Below are 23,188 nucleotides of genomic sequence, written 5' to 3' on the forward strand. Positions count from 1 at the left end.
TGTATGCTTTTGCCCATCCATTAATTCACAATACTCAGAGCAAACAAAGGTAAAAATACAAACTGGAGCCACATGGACATTGTGAAAGAAGCCCTAACATTTGCACTAGTCACTCCACTCTGAACTCCCTAAAAGCACCCAATGCTGCATAAATGGTGAAGGGTACATAAGGTCACACACAGGTAGTGTAGCTGTGTTTCTGCTTTTATTTTATCTAGCAGCTGTTCTTTACAAACAGCCTGCTCCTTGGGGCTATTTAAATACAGCCTTCAGATTGGCCTAGTGCATCTCCTTACAGGCCCCTAGCCACAGTGGAAAACATGGCTTCTGGACAATTTAATTAGTCTCTCAATTGGAAAAAGAACACTCTCTCCCTCCAACAATTCTAAAGGTGATGAAATGGAGAATAACTGTCCCTTAGCAGGAGAGGGGAGGGCTAAGGGTTACAGTACAGATACCATCACAAGGAGGCAGCTCTGCCTGCTCTAACTTGTGGAATAGGGGGTTGATTAATTTTTAAAAGCCTCTGTACTCCTGCCCTCTAACTCCAGCCCTGCAAGCATGCTCTGCTGCTGCTAAAAATCACATTCATTTGAAGGGCAAGAAAATCCCAACAAGATGTTGACACCATCTGGACAAAAATAGTTTGGATGAAATATGTAGCCCCTGGCCTCGCTCCACCACCTATATTAGGCTTTGTAGATATTTTGATTCCCCAGCATCACATATAAACCAGCTTTATTTGCAACTCAAGGAACAGAGTGTTGTGCTGGACCAAACATAGGCAAGAGTGACTCCACGTTGCATGGTTTTGGCAAGCCGCTTACCAGTCTGTTGGAGATCAGAGGAATGGAGTCATGCTGGAGAGGGAACTATATTGCAATCTCCATTGTATTAAGGGGTGGGGGAACAACCAAACTTAAGCACAAGAGTTCAGAAACTAATTCACCCATATCCTTCAAAGTTGAGGAATATCCTGCTTGCACCAGGTCGTAAGAAGTCACTGTCAAAAGAGGTAAGACACCTAACTACAAGTCCTCTTACAGCACCATCTTAAAACAGAACGATGAACTTCTTAAAGAAGCATCTGACCAGTGCCCAAAACCAGAGGAGCTCCAAGCATTGGGAGCTTCCCAATAGCAGTGCCCTGCTTATGCCAGCTAAGACAAGTAAGGAGAACATCCCTAGTTGCCAACTGCTGAAGTCTGACACTGCTGCAAAGTTCACTATGAATATTCCTCTCTGCTTTGCTATTCAAAAACCAGTTCAGCTCAGATTTTTTTGTTGAAAGCTTGAAGTCCGAGTTTTAGCTCTGAAGCACCCACTCACCTTAACAGAAGACAGAAGTTGTGGTTGCATAGTGAAAAGTTTATTTAAATAGTTTGGAATTCAAACAATACATGTCACAAAACAGCCACACCATACTGAATATAAACACGCTAACTGAGCTCTAGAAGGAAATGCAAGCACACTAGAAATACAGACTTTCTTTGGGCCATAGAGCAAAACATTCAGTGCCACATTTTGGTAAAGTATCCTTTTGATATTTAAAAACAATCCCTTGGAAGGACAAAGAGCAGCAGTTTGGTGCAGAGAACTTGACTCAGTTTGAAACTACAGTACATTAAAAAACATTTCACATAACACAGATGAGGACTGATGAAAAAACCCACAGATCAAGAAAATAAACCTTTAAGGTGTGTCCAACTACAAGACATTCCCCACTGAAAGGCTACTGAGGGGCATGTTGCAATGAGGTGGGGACTGGCCTTTCCATCTTGTAGACTGCTGTCATGAGGGTACCTTAGAGGCCTCTTGGAGGTTGCCTTCAACCACTGAATGTTTTCAAAAGTAACTAAAATTCAAAGTGGTCACTTGGCAATGCCTCATTAGCTCCTGGCATGATGGCTGGCATCTAACATCTCAATTTGTGAATCTCACTTTTGCCCAAAGGACTGAACCTATCATCCATTCTAGCCAGTCACAAATCAGATTCTTATTCCATATGAATCAGAGTCTTACACTGTCAGAAAGGAGAGGAAGTACACATTTCTTCAGCTGATACTTCCAGAAGTCACAGATAATTAGGAGACCAGAATATATGGAATTGTCATACTGGATCAGACCTTCTCACATGGTATCCTGTTTCCAGCCGCAGCCCACACCAGATACTTCAGAGGAAGGTGCAAGAAACTTCTTAGTAGGCAAACAAGGGGATAGTCTGTCCCTTTAGGAAGTCTCCTCCCAACTCCAGATAGTAACAGATTGATTTGAGCCCTGAAGTGTGTGGTGTTTGATCTCTTCTAGAACTTCATTTTAAATGTAGTATTTATTGCAATAATCCTGGACATTCTTGTTATCCATAAGTGTCCCATCACTCTTTGAATCTTGCTAAATTCTTGTCAATGAGGCCAATTCTAAATTTACCATGGTACAATTTCAATGACTGTCCCTATTCGATCTGCATGCCCTCTTAATATGGATATGCCTAACAATGCACTGCTCCCATGGTTCTACCAAGTATGGGAAAGGAGAACAAGTCATCTACAATTTAGAGATTTTTGCAGCTTTGATCCTTCATCTAGTTCCATAGTACACATCAGCACATATCAACTCCAACTCTGGATTCACAAACTCCACTAGGGGAGGGCTGAATGGCCACAAGATCTGCTATTTTTGTGTTCGGTTAGCATGGTCACAAGTCCTCCTCATTGTAACTGCCTTGGCATCCATGCATCTACAGCTCCCTCAAGAAAAAATAACACTGAGGCATTCCTGTATGCATGTCCACTAGCAGCAAAGACACCTTTTGAAGGCAAAGGCCCTGTGATGCCAGAGAGCTCAGGCTTTCAGTTGTAATCCTCAGCTCCTTGGTGAGAAGGTCTCAGTTAAGGCAGTTTTAATCTGCCAGGAACAGAGTGACAGATATTGCAACCACATGCAATATCTTTGGGGACCATATTGTTTTAAGTTTATATATCACTGTGTGCCAGGGATTATATGAAACTTCTGGTGGGAGGTCATCACAGCTCCTTGAGGAACCAAAAACAGTGGGGGTGATTAAGATAAATCACTTAGGTCAGGGGTAAGCAACCTGTGGCACGCGTGCCAAAGGCGGCCCGTGAGCTGATTTTCAGTGGCACTCACACTGCCTGGGTCCTGGCCACCGGTCCAGGAGGCTCTGCATTTTAATTTAATTTTAAATGATGCTTCTTAAACATTTTTAAAACCTTATTTACTTTACATACAATAGTTTAGTTATATATTATAGACTTATAGAAAGACCTTCTAAAAACATTAAAATGTATTACTGGCACGTGAAACCTTAAATTAGAGTGAATAAATGAAAACTCGGCACACCACTTCTGAAAGGTTGCCAACCCCTGACTTAGATTGTAAACACCTGCAAAGAGATACCACCCCTGGGGAGGCTTGCACACTTCCTGGTTCAAACTGGGAGACAAACAGACAAAGAAAGGACTTTTGATATAAAACAGCTGGGTTTAAACCAACTCAGCCCTCCTTTCTGATCCTGCAAGCAGGATCCTTCCCTTATATCTGAGGGAAGCCCCAATCCTTGTGGAAGGTTGGAAAGACTTTGGCCTATTAGGGCCCCCTAGGACTGATCAGAGTAACCTCTGATAAGCTTTTAGCATGTGAATAGGAATTTATTGTTTTTATAGGTTTGCTCTGTAATGCTTTTAGCTTAAAAAAGGTGCTTGCTTAGAAAGAGCTGTGTGGTAACTCATAACTGCTGGCAATGCACTGTTCATAGCCCACAGAGAGAAAGCAACACAGGCACTGGCTGTTAGGCAGACTGGTTTACTGGGGATATCACAGTGTAAGGCAAGGACATGTGCAGCCTTAAAACCTCCAGTGAAAAGGGAGTGGGACAAGAGTCCTTGCCCAGAGACAGGTGACAGCTGGAGACCTGATTGGGCACTCCTGGGGTGGAGCACAGTGGGGGGTGTGGATACAGGTGCAGTTACCCTGAAACTGTGACAGACTATAAGGGATCAGCAGCCTGACTTCTAGGTGTGCTATTTGGAAGGTAGATGGAAAAGTGAGGGGGAGGAAACCCTTGCAATTAAGGATCTGAGGAAAGTAAATAAAGTCTGTGGCTCTGGTTTCACTCCCTCTTGTTTCAAGGCACCATGTGATAAATCCTTAGGGAATGGCTTGGGGGGGGGGGGGGAGGGAGAAGAGAGGAGAAAAAAAAAATCCAACTGGGATGCAAGCGTACTAGAATAGAGATCCCTCCCAAAACCCCACCCTGAAAAGCTATCTAATGAGCTCCTTCCTGCTCCAGAGCCACCAAGGCACAGCCACTGGACAGGTAACATGGCTCCCCCACTTATCTCCTACCCAGCTCCACAAGTCCAGCCACACATACTGTTTCTGTACACTTACCCACTGGAGGCGCGCGTACGTACACACACACACACACACACACACACTTACTTAACAGGCAGTGAGACAGGAGGCAGAGCTTTGGCCAGGAAGTTCTCTAATTTCTAGAATAGACAAAGTCCTAAGAAACTCCCACATAAAAAGCTAAAAACAGACATCTAAATTTTCTCTCTCAAGGTCTGAATGTGCATTTTCATCCCAGCTCTAACATTTCAAAAGAGACTTAACATGATGCCACAGTTATTTAACAGGCCCCGAATATTAAAGTGTCTGCCCTAGAAGTGGCACAAAAAACCCTACAAATAACCCTTCAGAAGGGTCCAGATCACAGGCCTCCAAGTAGTCTGAAAACCAAGGGCCTACTCCTGCTGCCATTGAAGTCAATGAAATTTTGCCAATGACTTCAGTTTAAACAGGCCCCAAGAGTTTTAATTCTGTGACCTAAATGCAATACACACTACCTGGATTTCTACTGCTCTCAATACTCTTGCGCAATGGAGAAGGGAAGAGGGAGTTGTGGGTAATTTATGACTTCCTTTGACATTGTAACAATCTGCTAGGGCAGGAGTAGGCAACCTATGGCAGTGTGCCAAAGGTGGCACGCGAGCCGATTTTCAGTGGCACTCACACTGCCTGAGTCCTGGCCACCGGTCTGGGGAGCTCTGCATTTTAATTTAATTTTAAATGAAGCTTCTTAAACATTTTAAAAACCTTATTTACTTTACATACAACAATAGTTTAGTTATATATTATAGACTTATAGAAAGAGACCTTCTAAAAACATTAAAATGTATTACTGGCACGTGAAACCTTAAATTAGAGTGAATAAATGAAAACTCGGTACATCACTTCTGAAAGGTTGCCGACCCCTGTGCTAGGGATTTTAAGTCTCCACTGTTGTAAATTTAAGTACAAGAGTTGTTTTTTATGTATGACCTGCACAAAAAGCTATGTTTGTCCATACTCTCCCTTGCTGAAAGTGCCATAGAAACTACTATGCAAACTCACCCAGGTGTGTATAACATTCATAATACAGGTGAACATACAAAAAACAGTAATTAATTTCACATTCAGTCACAAAAACACACAGGAGGAAAGACAAACACTTTGCCAAATATAGTTTTTTTCCCCCTCTGGTGAGGTTTTAGTTTTTTCTAGCCACAAACTAGGAGAGGAACACACACAAAAGCATCACTCCATGGAAACAAGTTAGGAACTTTCCTCAAAAGTGAATATTTTTAGGTTACTAACTGCCTTGCAAAACTAGAATCCATTTCAGAATTCACTTTTAGTCTCAGACTGAGGAGGCACAGCTCCCCATGTCTGCAATCAGAATGGAGGTCTCCACAACACTTCTTCAGCTATAGGTACCGGGGCAGGATACAAGCCTAGTAGGTCTTGTGGGCAGAGGTACCAAGGAAGCTGTAGCTTAGCGAGGAGTGAGACAGGGAGAGGAGGTTATTCCTTTGATCTGACTGGGGCTTAAGATGCCATACACTGAATGGAAATAACTGCTGTAAGCCACTGGCTATACAGCGCCCTTTCCTTGCTAACTGGATATGCTTTCTGCTAGAGACTTGATTAAAGTATCTTAACAAGACTAAAGGCTGAGTTACTGGCTTTACTAAGAACAATTAGTGACAACTGCAGACCATTCCAAAGATAAGTGGTTCTCAGTCAGTCACCCATATATTTTCATTCAGTACCTGGGTGACAAGGTCACCAATATGTTCACGTAACTTGGAAATGAAAGACCAAAGAAAAGTGTGACTTATCCTGGAAGCTGTGAAGCTTTAATTATTGTAGATTAAATATTCTCCACTTTCAGCTGTGTAGTGTTTATGGGAAATACAAGCTACTCTGGTGAAATATCAACAATGAAGGAAGATGTGTCAAGGCCCTTTTGCTCCAGTCAGCAGCAAACATGGCTATAGACACAATGAGGTAATAAGACTGGCACATATACCAGCTTGGGACTGCACACCATATGCAAGGACCATTTGTCCTTAATCAAGGAGGCAAGAAGGGGGCAAATCTGATGACGTGGACTGAGCCTCAAAAGAAAGATCTGTCTCTATTTCAGAAGGCCAGGACTGAACACTGGGATTCCCATCTACTGTACAGCCACCTTAGCTAAGGACTATTTGGAGCAGCTGCCAATTACCTAGAAAGGAAACAGTCTCTTATTGGCTAAAGGGGAACAATTTATCCTGGAGACAGTTCTAGAACACTGGCCCTGAGTAGAGCTCTCCAAATGAAAAATCAATGACATCAGCAGTCTCTAGAATACCTGGTATATATACAGGTCAGACGTGTCTTCCTTATTTACTAAGTCCTGTTTCAGACAGCAGCTGATGGCCTAGACAGTGCATCACTCATTCCTCTAGTCTTCCAGATGCATGCAGGACCCTCCAAAATATGTAGCAAAGGGCCAAATACATAGCAGTCACTGATGCATTGCACAGCTGGGGGGAGGGCAGAACAGGGGACATGGAGATTTACAGTCAGAAGCAGAATATTTAAGGTATGGGGCAGGACTCTGCTCCACATCTGTTGTTTAGGAAGTTGAGAGCCAGACTGAGTAAAAGAGGGGTTCCTTGCATTAGCTGATCAGGCCCGGGGGGAGGGGAGGAGGAAGAGAGGTTGTGGATGGAAGCAACTTGAGAGGGAGGTGCCTGCCCTGGCACTTCAAAGAGGGCTTGGGGAGGAAGCAGGCACCCCTGCCCAGGCTGCTAGGGGGTCAGGGAGAGAGGAGCCCCCGCCCAGGCTGCTCAGAAGGGAAGGGAGGGGCCTACCCTTAAAAAAAAAAAAATCCTGCTTCTCTTCCTCCTTGCAGGGCACCTCCACTGATGCTACCTGGAATTAGGAGGCTACTTTACCTTCCAGCTCTGGGCCACTCTGCTCTTCCCTCCCCTCTCCCTTCCTGGGAAGAGAAAAAGAGCTACAGCTGCTCCCTCCTTGCCTCTGTGCTTCCTAAAGGTGGAGCAGCCCTGCTTCTCATCCCTCCTCTTTTAGCACAGCAGTAGTGCTCCCTGCCCCCTTCCTCTCCTGAAAAACAAAAACACATGTTGTTGCCTGAGCCAAGGCTGCCTTGCCCTCCCCACCCACTACTGTTGAAGCAGCAGACTGACAAGGGCTGCTCAACTGTACACCTCCCTCTGCTCTTACCTCCCTGACCTATCCATTGCTCCTGAGTGCTTAAGTAGGCAGAGCAGATAAAAAGAAGGGTCTGAATCAAGGCGTATGGAATCACCAGGGAATTACTGGGCTTCTTCGGAGGGTGAAGACTGACTTTATACACGACAACACTAACCCCATCTGCAGTGAGGGCTGTATCTGCACAGAAGGGCAATATCTGGAGGGTGTCAGACTGGAACTTCACCAGAATCATCATGCACAAAGCCAGTCTAACTCCAAACAGATGCACCACAGAGCAAATTCAGCAGCTACATTGAAGGGGAATGTTATTGAATAAAATCAAATAAATACTCATTTAGAATCTTAAAGAGTTACAAATAAATACCCTTTAAAACCCAACTGCGATCCTTGCTTATTCCTGCCAAGAGCTGAGCAGAGGCTGACCACTAATGTCATTGCTAACCCCTGAGGTGGGCCAGGGAGCTGCATTCCCTGATGTGTTAGGAGTTAGCAATGACTTCAGGGACTCACTAACTCCAGGCGGGTACATAAGGGAAAGGCTGATCCCATATTTTTCAGATTCAAAGTGTGTTGACCTGGGATTGTTAAGTTTTACATTAACACACGAGGCTGCAGCTCAATTTTCCCCACAGGTAAGAGAAACTTTTGTTGGTGACAGGAGTTTCACACATCCCCACTGTCAGGATGATCTGTATCCACCTCCCCAGCCACACCTGCTTTCCCTTTCCTATGGAGATCTTCTTATTGATTACCTCTGCAAGGCTCCAAAATAAAGGTTTCACGCGATTGGGTCTGGCACTTGTGACATAACTACACCACCGCAGGAGAGTTTGAGGATTTTTAAATAAAAGGGTATTTCAGCTTCAGTTATACAAGTGCAACAGAAAGAAACGCTGCCACCTGAATCTGCGCTCTGACAATTTACTGGCTGTAATGAAAAGTCCCAGCCTGATGCCTTCACAGAGCAGGCTTCCTGAAATTTAGAGCGAGAGGAGTTGCCTTTGGACGACTGAGCAGCCACAGCTACCGTTTCCTGTGAGTAAGCTGGGAGGGAATGGGGGAAAACCTGTTCTTATCCACAGGAGAGCAGAGAGCCAGGTCTCTCACTTGGCCATAGGGCAGTGCCAATTAGGGGGTGCCAGTCCCGGCTGGCAGCCTGCTTTGGTCAGTGTTACCTGCCTGCTGTCTCTGCTCCCTCCACTCCTTCAGCTGGTGTAATAGATATGAAAGAAGAGAGTCTTGTTGCGCAGGAGGGAGTAAGAGTTGTCAAATTTGAGCAGGTAGATGCCCTCACCCGGGTAGTCATGGCTGCCTGCCTGCACATCCCGGTGACTGTCCCTTCGGTACACAGGCATGATCTCCCCATAGCGGTTTCGTAGATAGCTTTTAGAGCCCCTCTCCACATCTCCAACGGGGGTGAGTCCTGAGTGGGAGAGAGGAGACAAGCAGAATCAGACAAACCAACAGAGCGGAAATGATCAGTAAGGCATGGTTACATGACAAGGACATGAGATATAGCTAATGAAGACTGGCTGAGATACCCACCCTGTCCAATGCACAACCCAAAGTCTCTCTACATAGGACGCCTGCTTTGAGAGGGGGCACCCTTTGGGACTGATGCACTGGGAAATAGTTTGAATTCCCTCCACCACTTCCCTCCTTGTCCTCTTCACCCAGTAGACACCTTTAAACAGCGGGGTCTCCTCAAAGTGGCCCAGTGCCAGAGAGAAATTGATTGTGGGTGGAGGAATGCAATGGAGAGTTTCACCTCTGGTCTTGGTGGTCTCTCGGTCTTCCCTTCTACTTCTCCAAGAGGATTCCTCAGTGGGGCTTAATTTCAGTCATTATTGGTCCTGAGATGGGACCTGCATTGGTCTTGAGACTCCCTGCACCTTCTAGGCTACAGATACACCAAAGACGTGTAGCATGCCCTCTGGGTGCAATCAGCAAGAGCTACTGATACAGTGAGAAAAACACTACTCTCCAACCCAGAAACTGCATCAGCATTGCAATCTGTTAGGCTGATGATCAAAGAGTTAAGTCAGAGTCTCATACTGTACTCTGATCCGGTTACAGGTTAGAAACTGATCAAGGGATAGAAAACAGAGTGGGAGCAAGTGATCAATGTTCAATATGCAATGATATGCTGTGTGTTATTGGTGGAGCATACCCCTGGGGTGGGGGAGAAGAGCAGCCATTAGGAAGGGTCTTCTCATCATTAGCTTGGGACTCCAAAAGGGTTGCAGTCAACATGTAGGTTGACTAGCCAAAGTGGTGAGGAATTACAGCACCTGATTTGGAGGTACTTGGGTACCATGGTGATGAACACAACATTAATTTCTCTTGTAAAGTTTTGCACTGACCTTCGATCTCATCTTCTTCCTCTTCATCTTCCTCATCACTTGATTCACTGACTTGAACAGTAATGGCAGTACTGGTGACAGGAGTCCAGTCAAAATAGACCCCAAAGCCAATGTCATAATCATCCGTAGCAAACTCCCAGCAAACACGCTTCCCATTTGGGTGTGTTGGCACCCGGACTGTCACTACTTCACCCCGTTTCACCACCATCTGAGCATTCTTCTCCTTTCCCATTTTGGCTTTGAATTCCCTTATCTTGCAAGTGGTCCAAGTGGAGGCTGGAGCCAGAGGAGGAGGCTGAGCTGAAAAATACAAGACAAGCCACTCATCACTGGTCAGAAGGCAAAGAGAGAGAGTTCTGCTAACAAGAGTTCTGCTATTCCTGATAAAGCTCTTGAACTCAAATCTTTACCTTCCATCTCCTCTCAAGGCAAGGACAGGTGCCTTCCACTAGCACTGCCCTCAGAACTGGACATACTACTCTCTTGGTTTTCCCTTCCAACCTTCTTCCCTCCCTCCCGAGCTTGCAAAGCCATTCTCTGAATTAGCTTGTTATCTAGAGGTACAGAGTCAGACTGCCAAAGTTAGGTACAGGCCTAACTAAAAATTCTGTCCCATCAAGTGCATTGCACAGTACTCCAGCACCTCAGCTCCACTGGAGTTGAGGAGGGGGTATGTGGCTTAACACTGCTGCTTCCACACAGACACCCAACAGTGGCAGGTAGAGTTACTGGACAGCACAGCATGATGACAGCCTAAGAAACCAGATAGAAACCAACTAGCATCATGCATGCATGCAGAAACTGCCTTCTCAGCTGACCCAAAGCCTACGTAATTCAGTCCAAAATTCATAAAAATGGAGGAGTGGGAGGGGCTCACATGGCTTATTCTTCACACCCAGAGGCATAACCTCTCCCATGACCCATGGGGCTTGTCTACAAGCTCTCAGAATTTCCCACTGATTTAGCTCCACCAGTGGAAGTTCCAATGTAGAGAAGGTACTAGCATTTTCCCCACCATGTACAAACTTGCTCTGAACAGGGTTATAAACTATGACACCTCATTGAAACTAAAGGTTCCACCCTTGCTACCACTGATGGGAAATTCTAAGCAAACCTCTGTAGACCACCCTGAAGGAGTAACTCCACATGCATCCAAATACCAACCATGGAACACAGCACACATTAAATAAGAGCAGAATAGTGAGGGAGGATAAACAGATGAGGCTAGGTCAGATGGATACTATCTTGGACTTATGATGGCAAGAGACATCTTGAGTCCTGAAAGGGCAGCAGAGAGAAGAGATCACAGCAACAGTCCTGACCCTATCACTAGTCCCCTTTCTATTTCAAAGATTTCCACAAACATCAAGTATCCCTCAAACATCTTGGGTAGTCAGCCATTGCCCAATTTATTTTAAACTCTATTCTCTTCCAAGCTAGGATCTATTACCAATCTCACAGGTCCTTCGTCTGTAGCCCTTTCTCCTGGTCAGTCTTCGGGGGTGGGCAGGGGGGAGGAAGAAAGAGAGCGCGCGAGCGAATGCAGTATTTGGCACTAACATGCCCTCCTCCACTCTGTCTGTTCCTAGATTTCTCTATGGCCTTTTTGATAGCTCACCCACCAATTCACCTGCCCCAACACGCAGCAGGATCCAGTCTGTTCTAGATGCAGATACGTGATTCCCATTAAATGCTGTACTGAGTAACACTCAGGCATTGACAGGAGAAAGGACCTCACTAAGTTTCTTGCTCTCCGCTTCCCACTCACAAATCTTCTCACCCCTGTGTCTGTGAGCTAAGATTTATAAGGGGAGGAGAGTTTGTTTTTAAACTGCTTTACTTAGGGCTTGTCTTCACTACCAGGGTAAGTAGACCTAAGTTACGCTACTATGCTACGACATAGTTTAGGTTGACTTACCATGGTGTCTTCACTGTGCTGCGTTGATGGTACCTTACTCTTTTCAGGGAGCTGGAGTACTGGGGTCGACCAGAGAGTGCTCTGCCCTCAATTTAGCGGGTCTTCATTAGACCCGCTAAATCAATCCCTGCTGCATCTAATTCAGATCTCTCCATGGTGAAGACCAGCCCTTAGAAATGTTTCAGCAGGTGCACACTCTAAAGAGATGGGAGTTGAGGAGGGGGTATGTGACCCACGTGGCAGGTTAGGGACTCAATGGCAGTTAGAGTGCCGAGCACTGGAAAAGGTATACAATACTAAGTGATGTGACGTGTCCAAAAGCTACTTAAAGCAGTGACTTATCCAGGGCCACAGAGCAAATCAATGGCAAATCTGGGAGTATCACACTAGCCACCAGACCACTCCCAGTGATACAGAGCTGGTAACGTCTAGTAAACTGCCTCTGCCCACCCTATTGAAGGAGAGCATCAACAGTTCCAATCCTGCTGCCACAGGAGATCTGTGTATACAAGGCATCATTCCTAACTAAGGGAACTACTACCATCACAGTCCTCACCTTTTCTCTGTTCACCAAGGAGGTCGGCAGTCTCCAGCTCTGCAGAGAGGACATCCACTGCACCTGTGTGTTCCGACTGTATCATGACTATATCCCCTGGTCCTTGTGGGGCACGGTACTTAGTCATCCGCACTACGGCCTCCTGTGGAGGGCACATAAGAAAGTTCCTCAGTGGCTCTGGGAGCCTCCAGTTGGATTTTAAATGGTTTGTCAGGGATGGAGGGAAAAGGAGCCATTTCCATGAACTCACATCAATTTCCCACATCACAATTCACATCAAATTGGGTTTCTGCTACAAGTATAAAATATTTACTAAATAATTGGCTGGCTCAGAGGACAGTTTCTGTGCATGGTCTTCTCTGCCTCCAACACTGTGAAACTCTAGAGTCAAATGCTGCACTGTGCTTGTGTCCTCTGGTCTCCCAAGGAAGCATCATCTCCATAGACAGATAAGTCTAGCTATTTGCACTGCCTCAGAGTTTGGGGGCTATCATTGCTCTATGTGGTAAAAGGATGCCCTCTCTAGTGCTGAAGCTGCTCCAGTTATAGGAATCAGCCTCTTCAGTTTTCCCAGTGCTTAGACTGCAGTCACAATTAAACAGAAGCCTGCTATGAACTTGTTAAAACTGTTGCCCAGATTAACACAGTACTGCCAATACCCATTCCTCACATAGGCAGATACAGAGTTTATGGTGCAAGAGTATTATTACACAATGTCTCTCCGAAGCTGTATTTGAAATTACCAGGCGCTGTTTGTTCCCTAAAAGAACTATAACATTGCTTCTTCACCACCATCACCCCCCAAAAAATCTACTACAGTAACTCCTCACTTAATGTTGTAGTTATGTTCCTGAAAAATGTGACTTTATGCGAAACAATGTTAAGCTAATCCAATTTCCCCATAAGAATTATTGTAAAGGGGGGGGGGGGGTTAGGTTCCAGGGAATTTTTTTTCACCAGACAAAAGACATTATGTACATATACAGTAGAAGTTTTAAACAATTTTAACCGAACAGCTTAATATTATACACAGCAATGAATGATTGTAAAGCTTGGTTGAGGTGGTGGAGTAAGAGGGTGGAATATTTCCCAGGGAATGCCTTTCTGCTAAATGATGAACTAGCACTTGGCTGAGACCTCAAGGGTTAATACGCTGTTGTTAATGTAGCCTCACACTCTACAAGGCAGCATGGACTTAGGCAGGAGGGAGGAAACACAATAGATGCAGGGCAGTAGCTGCAAACACTTCCCTGCAAAAACTGAACATAATGATGAACCTACGCTGGAGCACATTGCTCCCTCCTCCTGACAGCACATGCACAGCTGCACAGGTGCTGACTTTCCAAAGTGCTGGGGGGTGCGTGCATCAGAGAGCGAGAGAGAGAGAGAGAGAGAGAGACCGACCCTTTAAGTACGCTGACCCCACTTCAAGTACATTGCCCTTTTAAGCAGATCAGCCAGTTCAGACATGAAGCAACAGCTTCCTGCAAGCTCCCCGCCCCACCCTTCTGTCTCCAAGCCCTGTGACTGTCCCCTCCTTCACTTTGTGGAGAGGGGGTACGGAGCGGGGTGGGCAGGAACAGAGGGACATCATGACATCAACACCCCTCTCCCCTCTCCCCACCTTCCCCAGCAAGCAGGAAGCTCCCAGGAGCAGCTCCAAGGCAGAGGGCAGGTCAGGAGCAGCACTGCAGTGGGGGGAGGGCCACCTGAACTGCTGCTGGGCAGCTGCCGAGCCACATACCTTACAGGAAGTTTACGGGAGCTGATGGGGGGGGCTGCCGACCCCCCTGGTTCTAATCCCCATGAGGACGGGCTCCTCTTCCAGAGAGTCCGTCAAGCTGTCGACAAAGCAGGCAGCTGCCAAACGACTTATAAGGAAACATTGCGCAACTTTAAACAAGCATGTTCCCTAATTGGTCAGTAACGGAACAACGAAACAACGTTAACCAGGACAACGTTAAGTGAGGAATTACTGTTGTAATCCCTTTTGGGGTTTAGAGAGCATGGCCCCTTTAAATCTTTTTCTGGGGAGTCTTGGAATTTCAGGGTCTTGGGATGCTCCTTCCCCAAGCCCTGTTGATGTTTCCCTGAAGCTTTCTAACTGTTTGCTGCAATCTCTGAGATACCCTTGCATGATCTGTCTTGTTTTGGCAGTCCAAGGCATAGTGACCATCTCTTCCACAGTTGTAACAGAACCCTCCTCGCCGGCTATCACCCCTCCTGAGGATGGCACAGTACGTCCCGGAGCTTTCATCATGGCCACTTCTCGGGTTAAATCTCTCAGTGCTGCTGCCACTGACGGGGCCTCTTCCATCTCTCCAAGCACTGTGGTGGTATGACTCCCTGCCTTTTTCGGCTGCACCACTGCGTTCACTTGCAACAATCTATCTTCCTCTTCACGTATCTCTCGAATGAGCTTGTGGAATGGGAGTGGGTTTTGGGCCCGCTCCCTCAACTGCAGTTGCCACATCATCAACTCATCTTGTCGGGTGCCCCGAAGGATTTGGTCTAACCTAGCAGAATCAATGCGCTTGGTGGGGATGCCCTCCTTTCACACTACCTGCTGTAGCAAATCCTCTAGTCTCCTGATGAAATTTGACAATCATTCGTGGGGCTCCTGATAGGTATGGCGGAAACGATAATACAGGTCTTCACTGCTATCAGTAGCACCGTAGACGCTCTCAAGAGCAGTTAAATAGTCTTGCACTGTGGCAGCTGGTTGTGAGTCTTTCAGGGCTCGGATAATTCGCATGGCAGGTCCCCTCAGACTCTCAAGCACACGTTTCTGCTTCTCAGCATCAGAGCATTCCCACTCTTGGACAAGTGGCACCCCCGAGAAAGAACGTAACCGCTTGTATGGAGCACTTTCATATGCCGGCTTCAATGCATCTTTGAGAGCGTTTCCCAGCTCTTTGGCCCATCCCACCAGGCTGGGTGTTGCAGGTGTTGGAGCCCCTCCCAATGCCAAAATTAATTCTTCTCTTGTCTGCTTCTCATCCACCATCAGAGCTTGCAATTTCTGCGCTAAAGAATACACTAGGCGGGGACTTCTCTGCCCCCAGAATTGTCCAGGGGATACCTTCTACTTGCACCTCTTTGGGCACTTTATCAAGATCTGCTTCCTTGGAGTGAGTACATAGTGCTACCATGTCCTTCACTTTGCGGTTATAAATACGGGTGTGGATCTTTACCCTCCCCAGTATTTCAGGGGGGGGAGAAACTGAGATGAAAGTTTCTTTGCTCTGTGAAGGAGAGCCCAGGGTGCACAACGTAGGTGTGTGCACTGCAAAGTCCCCGTACGGGCCACCAAGTGTAACTTTAGCGCCCTTGTGGCCAAGATGGAGTCTGCTCTGCAGAGGAGAAAACGCACGCAGGAATGCAGCAGGAAAAATCCCTTCCACCCCAGGGGCACCTGTTCCAAACCCCCGAGAGTGAAAACACCCACCCACAGGAAAAGTACAATGGATATAAGAAAAGGGAAATATTTATTTACAGAGGGATGAGAGGAGAAAAAACAAGGGGAAATATAGGGGGAGCAGTAAAACAGGGTTGCATCCAAACCAAGGCCCCACAGGCCCAGTGGTAGCACAGTCTGGAAGGGCGGACACCGAGCAATGTGTCTGCACACAGAGTTCAGGAGTCCTGAGCTAAGTTCCAGTGCAGTGGTGAGCCTTGGGTGCTTCTGATCGTCTTCGGCCTCAGTGAACTTCCCCCCCCCCAACAAACCCCTCCGGTGCTCTCTTCTGCCGCTCTCTGCAAAGCCACACAGAGCGACCACCTCCCCACTTAACTATCTAGCAACCTCCCTCCTTGTTCCCAATGCACAAGTCACAAGCCCCAGTACTCACAGCCCCATGCAGCTCTGGGCATCCCTGATACTGGGTCCAGCTCCTGCCTGTCCTTCTCAGGCGATTCCTCCCTGGCACAGTGCTCTTCCTGGCTCCTGGGGTGTCCCTGATCGGCCACCCTGTCCTTCCCAGGCTTCAGGCAGGTTCTCTGCTGCTTCATTTTGTGAGGGCCTGGGGGCTGCTGCCTCTCTCTCCCTCTGAGCTTCAGAGCCACCCCCTGGAGTTTCCCTCCTTTTTTCCTCACTCTCACCCTCCCCCCTAGGAAAAAGATTTAAAGGGGCCATGCTCTCTAAACCCCAAAAGGGGTTACACTGTATATTAGTTTATTTAAAATTAACAGGAACTCCCTGAAGCACTAGACAAAAGCCGGTAGCTGAGAATAGTCTTGAAGCCTTAGGAATGGTGGAAACTGAAAGGGAGCAGGGACTGGTCCAATACATCGGGGGAGAGAAACACATTCGGAGTTTTAAAGGTTAGATTGTCACTCCTAACTCCCCCATTGTACAGAAACAGCCATAACTAAATGCTCAGAGCCCCAGTTCCCCACGTGCAGGCTCAGCAGCAGATGGGAAGAAGCACTGCAGCACCTTGGTCTCGCCTTTCAGAAATAAAAGTGGCAAGCCACCTACCTCCCTGGGGGGCTGGATCTGGTCTGCCAGCTTCTCTCCTTGTCCGGCCACATCCTGGTCCTCTGACGTACCATCATCTTTTCTAGAATCCTCTGCGGCATGCACATTCACAGGTGATCCAATCTGCGGCCTCTCGGAGAAAGATAGCACATCAATTCAAGATGCTTGAAGAGCATGAGACACTGAGCCAGGTGAGCCAAGGACAGGTGATGATCCACCCCACTCAGGGGCTTGAACGCAAACAAACTAAGGAAACTGGGCTTCCTAGAGCCAGCATTCACTGCATTAAAGCAAGAAGCTCTCTCTCAACCAAGTTCCACCCTCAGCCCCAGACAGCTGTCCTCTTTAGCTCATCCAAGCCAGAGTGAGCAACTCTGCTGAGCTCACTCCCCATTTATAGTCCCTTAGGTAGCAGTAATTCACTCCAGTTGAGCCCAGCCACACTTCCTTCATAGAAGGGCTACTTCGCTAACATTGCACTGATGACAGGGATCAGTGGTAGCATCTCAGAGAGAAGTAACTCTCTCCCTGCTAGTCACCAATGGTAGAAAATTTTCAGTTTTAGGAATACGAGGTGCTTGGAGTAATGCTGGGACAGATTGTTCCAAGCTACGTTGGAAGTGTAATAAAAACAGAATAGTTCCAATGCTTTCTGTACTGTTTCTGTAAATAAAGAGGAGGCTGGAAAAAGACAGACGTGACTGTCGTTTCTGTAACTAAACTCCCTTGAGGATGCGACCTTAGACCCTAAAACAGGAAGAACCAAAAACTAACTAAATTCTCTTAAACTCATTTTTGCTGGTAGAAAGGGCATGTCACACCACCAGTTTCCGCTAAAAGAGTGGTTCAAATGAGCCGATTGTCAGGATACAGAGATAACCCCACTAGGTTGCTGAGCAAAAGAAAGTTTTAAAAAAAGAGACCTTTTAAATATGTTTTTGTTACAAAACTTCATAGAATATCAGGGTTGGAAGGGACCTCAGGAGGTCACCTAGTCCAACCCCCTGCTCAAAGCAGTACTAATTCCCAACTATATCATTCCAGCCAGGGCTTTGTCAAGCTGACCTTAAAAACCCCTAAGGAAGGAGATTCCACCACCTTCCTAAGTAACCCATTCCAGAGTTCAGTTAACTGTTTATAGCCATCCTTTTAGAAGCCTGAATCAAACACCTGAATTTATGTACCAACATCTTCCACTACCTTTTCTTTTCAAATCAATAGGTGGGTGGCACAGACCAAGCTGGGGCTCAATCTCATTCTAGCACACATGCATGCTACATAACCTGGTAGGGGGGTCCAACAGGTCAGGGTCACAGTGTTCCCCCCAAGGTGCTGGCAAAAAAAAAAAAAAAAAAAACGGCACTGAATCTTTTGGATTTTGTGGAGAGGGTGAAAAGAGTTGCAGAAAATTTGTAAGCAGATTTAACAGAAGAAAGTAAGTCGTCTCCCCCTTCAAGCCTCTTTCATATTGCCCACCACCCTCTTCCCTTCAAAAAAGCCCTCAGACCTTAAACAGATTTATCAGGAAACATTCACATGGATTTAAAATTTAGGTTGCCATTTTACTTAATGCCCAACTAGTTTCTTTGAAGAAAATTAAATTCCATGATTACCTAGCGTATATGATAAAATCAGATTGAAGCAAAAGCCAGCAACTGGGCTGCTGTACAGTCTCTCTGGATGGAATTGTAATTATGAAGGCAGCAGGAATCTCAGTCTCTCCTGTGCTGCAGATTTCATTAGCATCAAAGCCAGGATTACCTCAAGTTGTGGTTTTTGTGAGGGATTTTTAAAAGGAGGACACTAAACTGGTGAGACCCAAATTTTGACCTATTTAACTCATCTGTTTCTGAAAGTTTGTGTGTGTGTGTGTGTTTGGGGGGGGGGGGGGAGTGTTTTTTGGGGATAGGAAAGGGAAGGTTAAGACAAAGCTTTCAACAGTTTTAGAGAAAAGCTGAATGTGTGCAACTCTAATGTTTTTTAATTATTAAAAATATCCTTCAGCCAGAGCTCAGACAATTTCCTGTTGGAAGCTAGTTAGCTCTGTGATCCAAATAACCTGAGGTGAGTCATGGGTTATATTTTACTATTTTATAAGCATTAAAATAACCCCAAGTCAAGAGGAATAGCTCTTCCAATATCGTCTACAGTGTACAGAACCTGAAAACAGAAAGTTGAGGTCTCCAATGCCCTGGAGAGGAACAGCTGCCAGACACCGCTGATTCAGAAGGAGGTGGGGGAGAGACAGATTATCCTCCATTTCCCTGATGTTGAGGAACATTTAATGTGGGTCATCACACAAAGATCTTTTCCTACCTGCACTGTGAGGCCTCGGACACTGATGAGGCGATTGTCTGGGATGCAGATTCTGGTTTTGGGGCTGAATCTTCATTCTCTAGCAATGGGTGGAAGATGGAGAGAAGATGAAACAGCTTTTAACCTTTGAGAATGTGCAGACAATAAAGCAAAACTCTAGCTATCCAGCGTCACCGAGGTCATGCACCCTTGGAGCCTAAAGCTGGACCTGGCAACCTTCTGTGCCGTATGCTATCCCTCCCCCACAGCAGACAGAAAGGGTTTTTAATGCTTTCAATGGCCCTCAGTGGAGTGTTTGGGAAAAGATAACATTGATCCTTATGTCCTGTGTCAGAAACGATCAAAACAAATTTCTGTTCAGATGTAGGCTCCAGGTTTCCCCCTAGTCTCCAGAACCCAGGGCAAGCTCTGTCCCCATATGATTCCAGTGCATGCTCTACAGTCTTGCTGTCTGCTTCCATTACCCATAGAAGATCGTTAATTGGGCACTGACAGGCTCCCAATTACACAGATTTTTAAAGTTGCGCATTACAGTAGGAATTCTCTTTTACTTGTTTTTCATAGAGGGAATTTGGTGCTAGTGAAAGACAGCAGATTAATAGCCCCATACATTAAAGGCCTCTGATCTACAGAACAGGAACAGTCCAGGCAGCATACTCCATCGCCAATGTTCTGTAATCTGATCTAGAGACTGCTTTTAAAGACGAGAACAAACTCTAGTCTAAGGCCCATTCCTCTCTTCTGCCAAGAGCAAACAAGGGGACCAATTAGTACCAGGGTTGTGAGGTATCTGTTTTGTTGCTTTTAAAGCAAAGCATTTTTCCACCAAGAAATGGATTGAAACCCACTGTCCCAAGCTTATAATGTTTTGTTTGGGTATAGGATCCAAACAACTATTCATCTTTATGCTTATTAATTATCTGTTCTCTGAACATTTAGAAAAAAAGAGCATGATGTTAAGAACCTTTTATTGGAAGATGCACTCATTAAAGTATATTTGGGACCTGAATAGGCCTCTAAAAATCTGAGGAGTGACATGACTTGTATAATGGAGAAATAATTCTATTCACTCAAACTTTATAAATAGAGCAATAGACAAGGTTGATTTTATAATTTATTGCTCGTGCATTCCTATTCTGGCCCCCTAAGATTCTCCAAGGGAAAGTACCTAAAAGGAACTTCCTTGCCTACAAAGGCTGTATGAACAGCCTAGATCTCAATCTCTGGAAAAAATACTTCATGCCCCTCCCCCTGCAACAGATTAGAGGGAACCTAGCAGATCTTTTATATCTGTCATTCTCATGATTCGAACGTCTCTTCTACCTGGTAACCAATGTGAGAACATTTTACTGCCAAGGGCTAGAGAAAATATGGCCTGAAAAAGCAACAGCCAGCAAGACTGCATGTCATATGACTCTATTTGGCAGTGACGGATAAGCTACATCAGGCAAGCCCCACGCTACTAAGTCTAGTTGTGGGGAGAAATGTTTCATCTGGTGACCTGACACAGGATTACAAAATGCTTCCCACAATCATGAACTAAAGAGATAAAGAAGTTTTTAGAAGGGGACATTAAAGGAGAAGTAGACGAGGGAGAGTGCTAGACTGGGGAGAATAGGGACGTTCCAGAGAACTAGAGGGAGATCAGATATTACTGGGTTTAGAAACTGTAGTAAACACCTTATGCAGAAATGCCTATAACAAAATAAAGCGAGACAAGGTGGGTGAGGTAATATATTTTATTGGACCCACTTCTCTTGTTGAAAGAAACAAGCTTTTGAGCTTACACAGAGCTCTTCTGAAGGTCTAAAGAAGAACTCTGTGTAAGCTCAAAATCTTGTCTCTTTCCCCAATAAAAGTCAGTCCAATAAAAGATAGGACCTCACCCATCTTGTCTCTCATATATCCTGGGACCACCATGGCTAAAACACCATTGCATATAACAAAATAAAGAAGTTGAGACCAAGAAGCAGATAGGAAGGTGGCAGTGGAAAGAGAATGTTCCTCTCACACACATATAGTAATAAACCATCCACTCGACAGAGTCAGAGAGAAAATAAACGTCCCAAAGTTTGCTCTCAAGGATGCCATAGACATTCTCTGCATGTGCTTCAAAGGAGAAAAATTCTAGACTCACAGCCCCTTCAAACTGAGGCCTAGCATCCTACCCTCTTGAGGTGATACATGGGATGTGGTCAGCAGCTCTTACCACACTCAACTCCATAGTTGGTTAGGTACCACAATGGCAGGTGCCTTCGATTTCACATCAGGTATTAAACATTTTGCATGTCTACAGGGCATTTTAGATGATACCACTGTGCTAAGCAAACATTTATTAAATCTCATAAGCCCAGGGGGAAAGGTCAGTATTACTAGCCACATTTTACAGACGAAAAAAATGAGGCAAAGAGAGGGGAACTGGCTTGCTCAGGTTACGCAGTAAATCAGTGGCAAAAATGTAATTAGAATCTAGGAATCTCAAGTCTTAACCCTACACTAAACAATGCTGCTTTTTTAAAAGCAAACAAACAAACAAACTTAATTGGTTCCCTGTAATGAGCTGTATTGCTTTGTTAGTCTAAAGATTGTAGTGGAGTCTTTACTGGTGCCTGGAGACCAAAGTGCTAGGAACTTAAGCAAATCAAAGTTATTATTATCTCCCTTACATGAGGCAATGCTTACACCATAGTACATTTCTCTAAATATAAAGCAGCTGGTACACTAGGGAACAGAGAAACAACCCAGTACCCTGAGGGATAGAGGCTGTTGGAAACAAACTACTGATAAACAACTGTATCAATCAAGAGGCAAGTTAGGCTTGGTCTATGCTTAACAGTTATGTCAGGATTGGTACATCAGTGAGGGGTGTGGAAAAAACCCAACACATATGGGTTTGGAACCCAACAAAAACCCACAGTGTAGTTTCAGCTATGATGGAAAAGGGCTTCTGTCGACATAGACAATATCGTTCGGGGAGGTGTGTTCCTACACTGACAGAAAGACTCCTTCCATGGGCTGTGTCTATACTAGTGGGCTGTACTAGTATAGGATCTGTAGTGTAGACATAGCCTAGGGGGCTGTGCGGACATAGCTATACCATCACAGGCTAGGTTACGCAGTGTAGACATACCTAGACCTCGGAAGAGGTCAGAAGCAGCTTTGTTAACTTCTTCCCAAGGCCTCAGCCAACCCGGTTCTAAAGATGGGTACTGAAAACAGCGTGCTAGAAAGCTGGAAGTAGCAGCTGCACAAAGCTCTGATTTTGCAGCAATAGCATAACTAGAGTGAAAGCAGACTACCTTGTTACTAGCTGTATCGCTCCTAAATCCCCTTCGGAAGTTCCCACTCCCAGCCCACCCTCCCTATTACTGCTCCTTGCGGTGTAATAGACACTGTACTTCCTCGGCTGCCTGGCAAGCACTGCAGATACCACCCTGGGAGAGGGGAGAGCAGGCGAGATGGAGGGAGGGAAGGAACACCGTCAACCCGCGGTGCTCTCGCAGGGAGGCGCTGCTGGGCTGCCACACCCCGTGCACACGAGTCCCAGCTTCACAGCGAAGGCTGCAAACCCACAGCTCAGCTTGTCCCTCAGTCGCGGCCTGCAGCACTGCCCCACAGCAGCTCCTCCAGCCCCCAGCCCCTGAGCGCAGCGGCCAATAGACCCGAGGGACCGGAGCGGGGAGAGCCCGCGCCCCGGGGTCCAAGTGCGGGAGACGCGTCCCGGTGCCCCCCAGTACCTGGAGTCTCAGAAGGCGGAACAGGAGGTGAGCGGCGGCCCTGCGCGTCCCCTTCGGACACGGAGCAGCGGCGGCCTCCCGGCTCCCCAGCCGCGGGGGGCTCGAAGCAGGAGCCGGCGGCAGCCACCAGCACCTCCGACATGGGCGGCCGGCAAGGGGGGCCGAGGCGGCGGGAAGATCCGAAGCTGTCAGCAGCGGCCAGAAGCGGAAACGGCGCCGGCGGAAAGAGCCGAGGGCAGACCGCCTGGG

General features: G+C 46.3%; 1 protein-coding gene across 2 annotated transcripts; it reads right to left on the reverse strand.

Annotated features, from left to right (window-relative positions):
- Positions 1-1,353: 1,353 nt before the first annotated feature.
- Positions 1,354-23,081, reverse strand: TMED8 (transmembrane p24 trafficking protein family member 8). Of its 2 annotated transcripts, XM_005301649.4 has the most exons (6): positions 22,940-23,081; positions 19,203-19,281; positions 16,887-17,016; positions 12,407-12,548; positions 9,933-10,232; positions 1,354-8,992 (listed from the first exon to the last, which is right to left on the reverse strand). In XM_005301649.4, exons 1-6 carry the CDS (start codon positions 23,079-23,081, stop codon positions 8,775-8,777), a joined length of 1,011 nt encoding a protein of 336 aa, XP_005301706.2. In that variant the 3' UTR covers positions 1,354-8,774. The 2 variants fall into 2 exon arrangements, with proteins under 2 accessions (XP_005301706.2, XP_042714487.2); XM_042858553.2 differs by lacking the exons at positions 16,887-17,016; positions 19,203-19,281; positions 22,940-23,081 and adding an exon at positions 14,151-16,110.
- Between the last annotated feature and the right edge of the window lie 107 nt (positions 23,082-23,188).

Source organism: Chrysemys picta, chromosome 4 (assembly GCF_011386835.1).
Source record: "Chrysemys picta bellii isolate R12L10 chromosome 4, ASM1138683v2, whole genome shotgun sequence".
NCBI lineage: Eukaryota > Metazoa > Chordata > Testudines > Emydidae > Chrysemys > Chrysemys picta.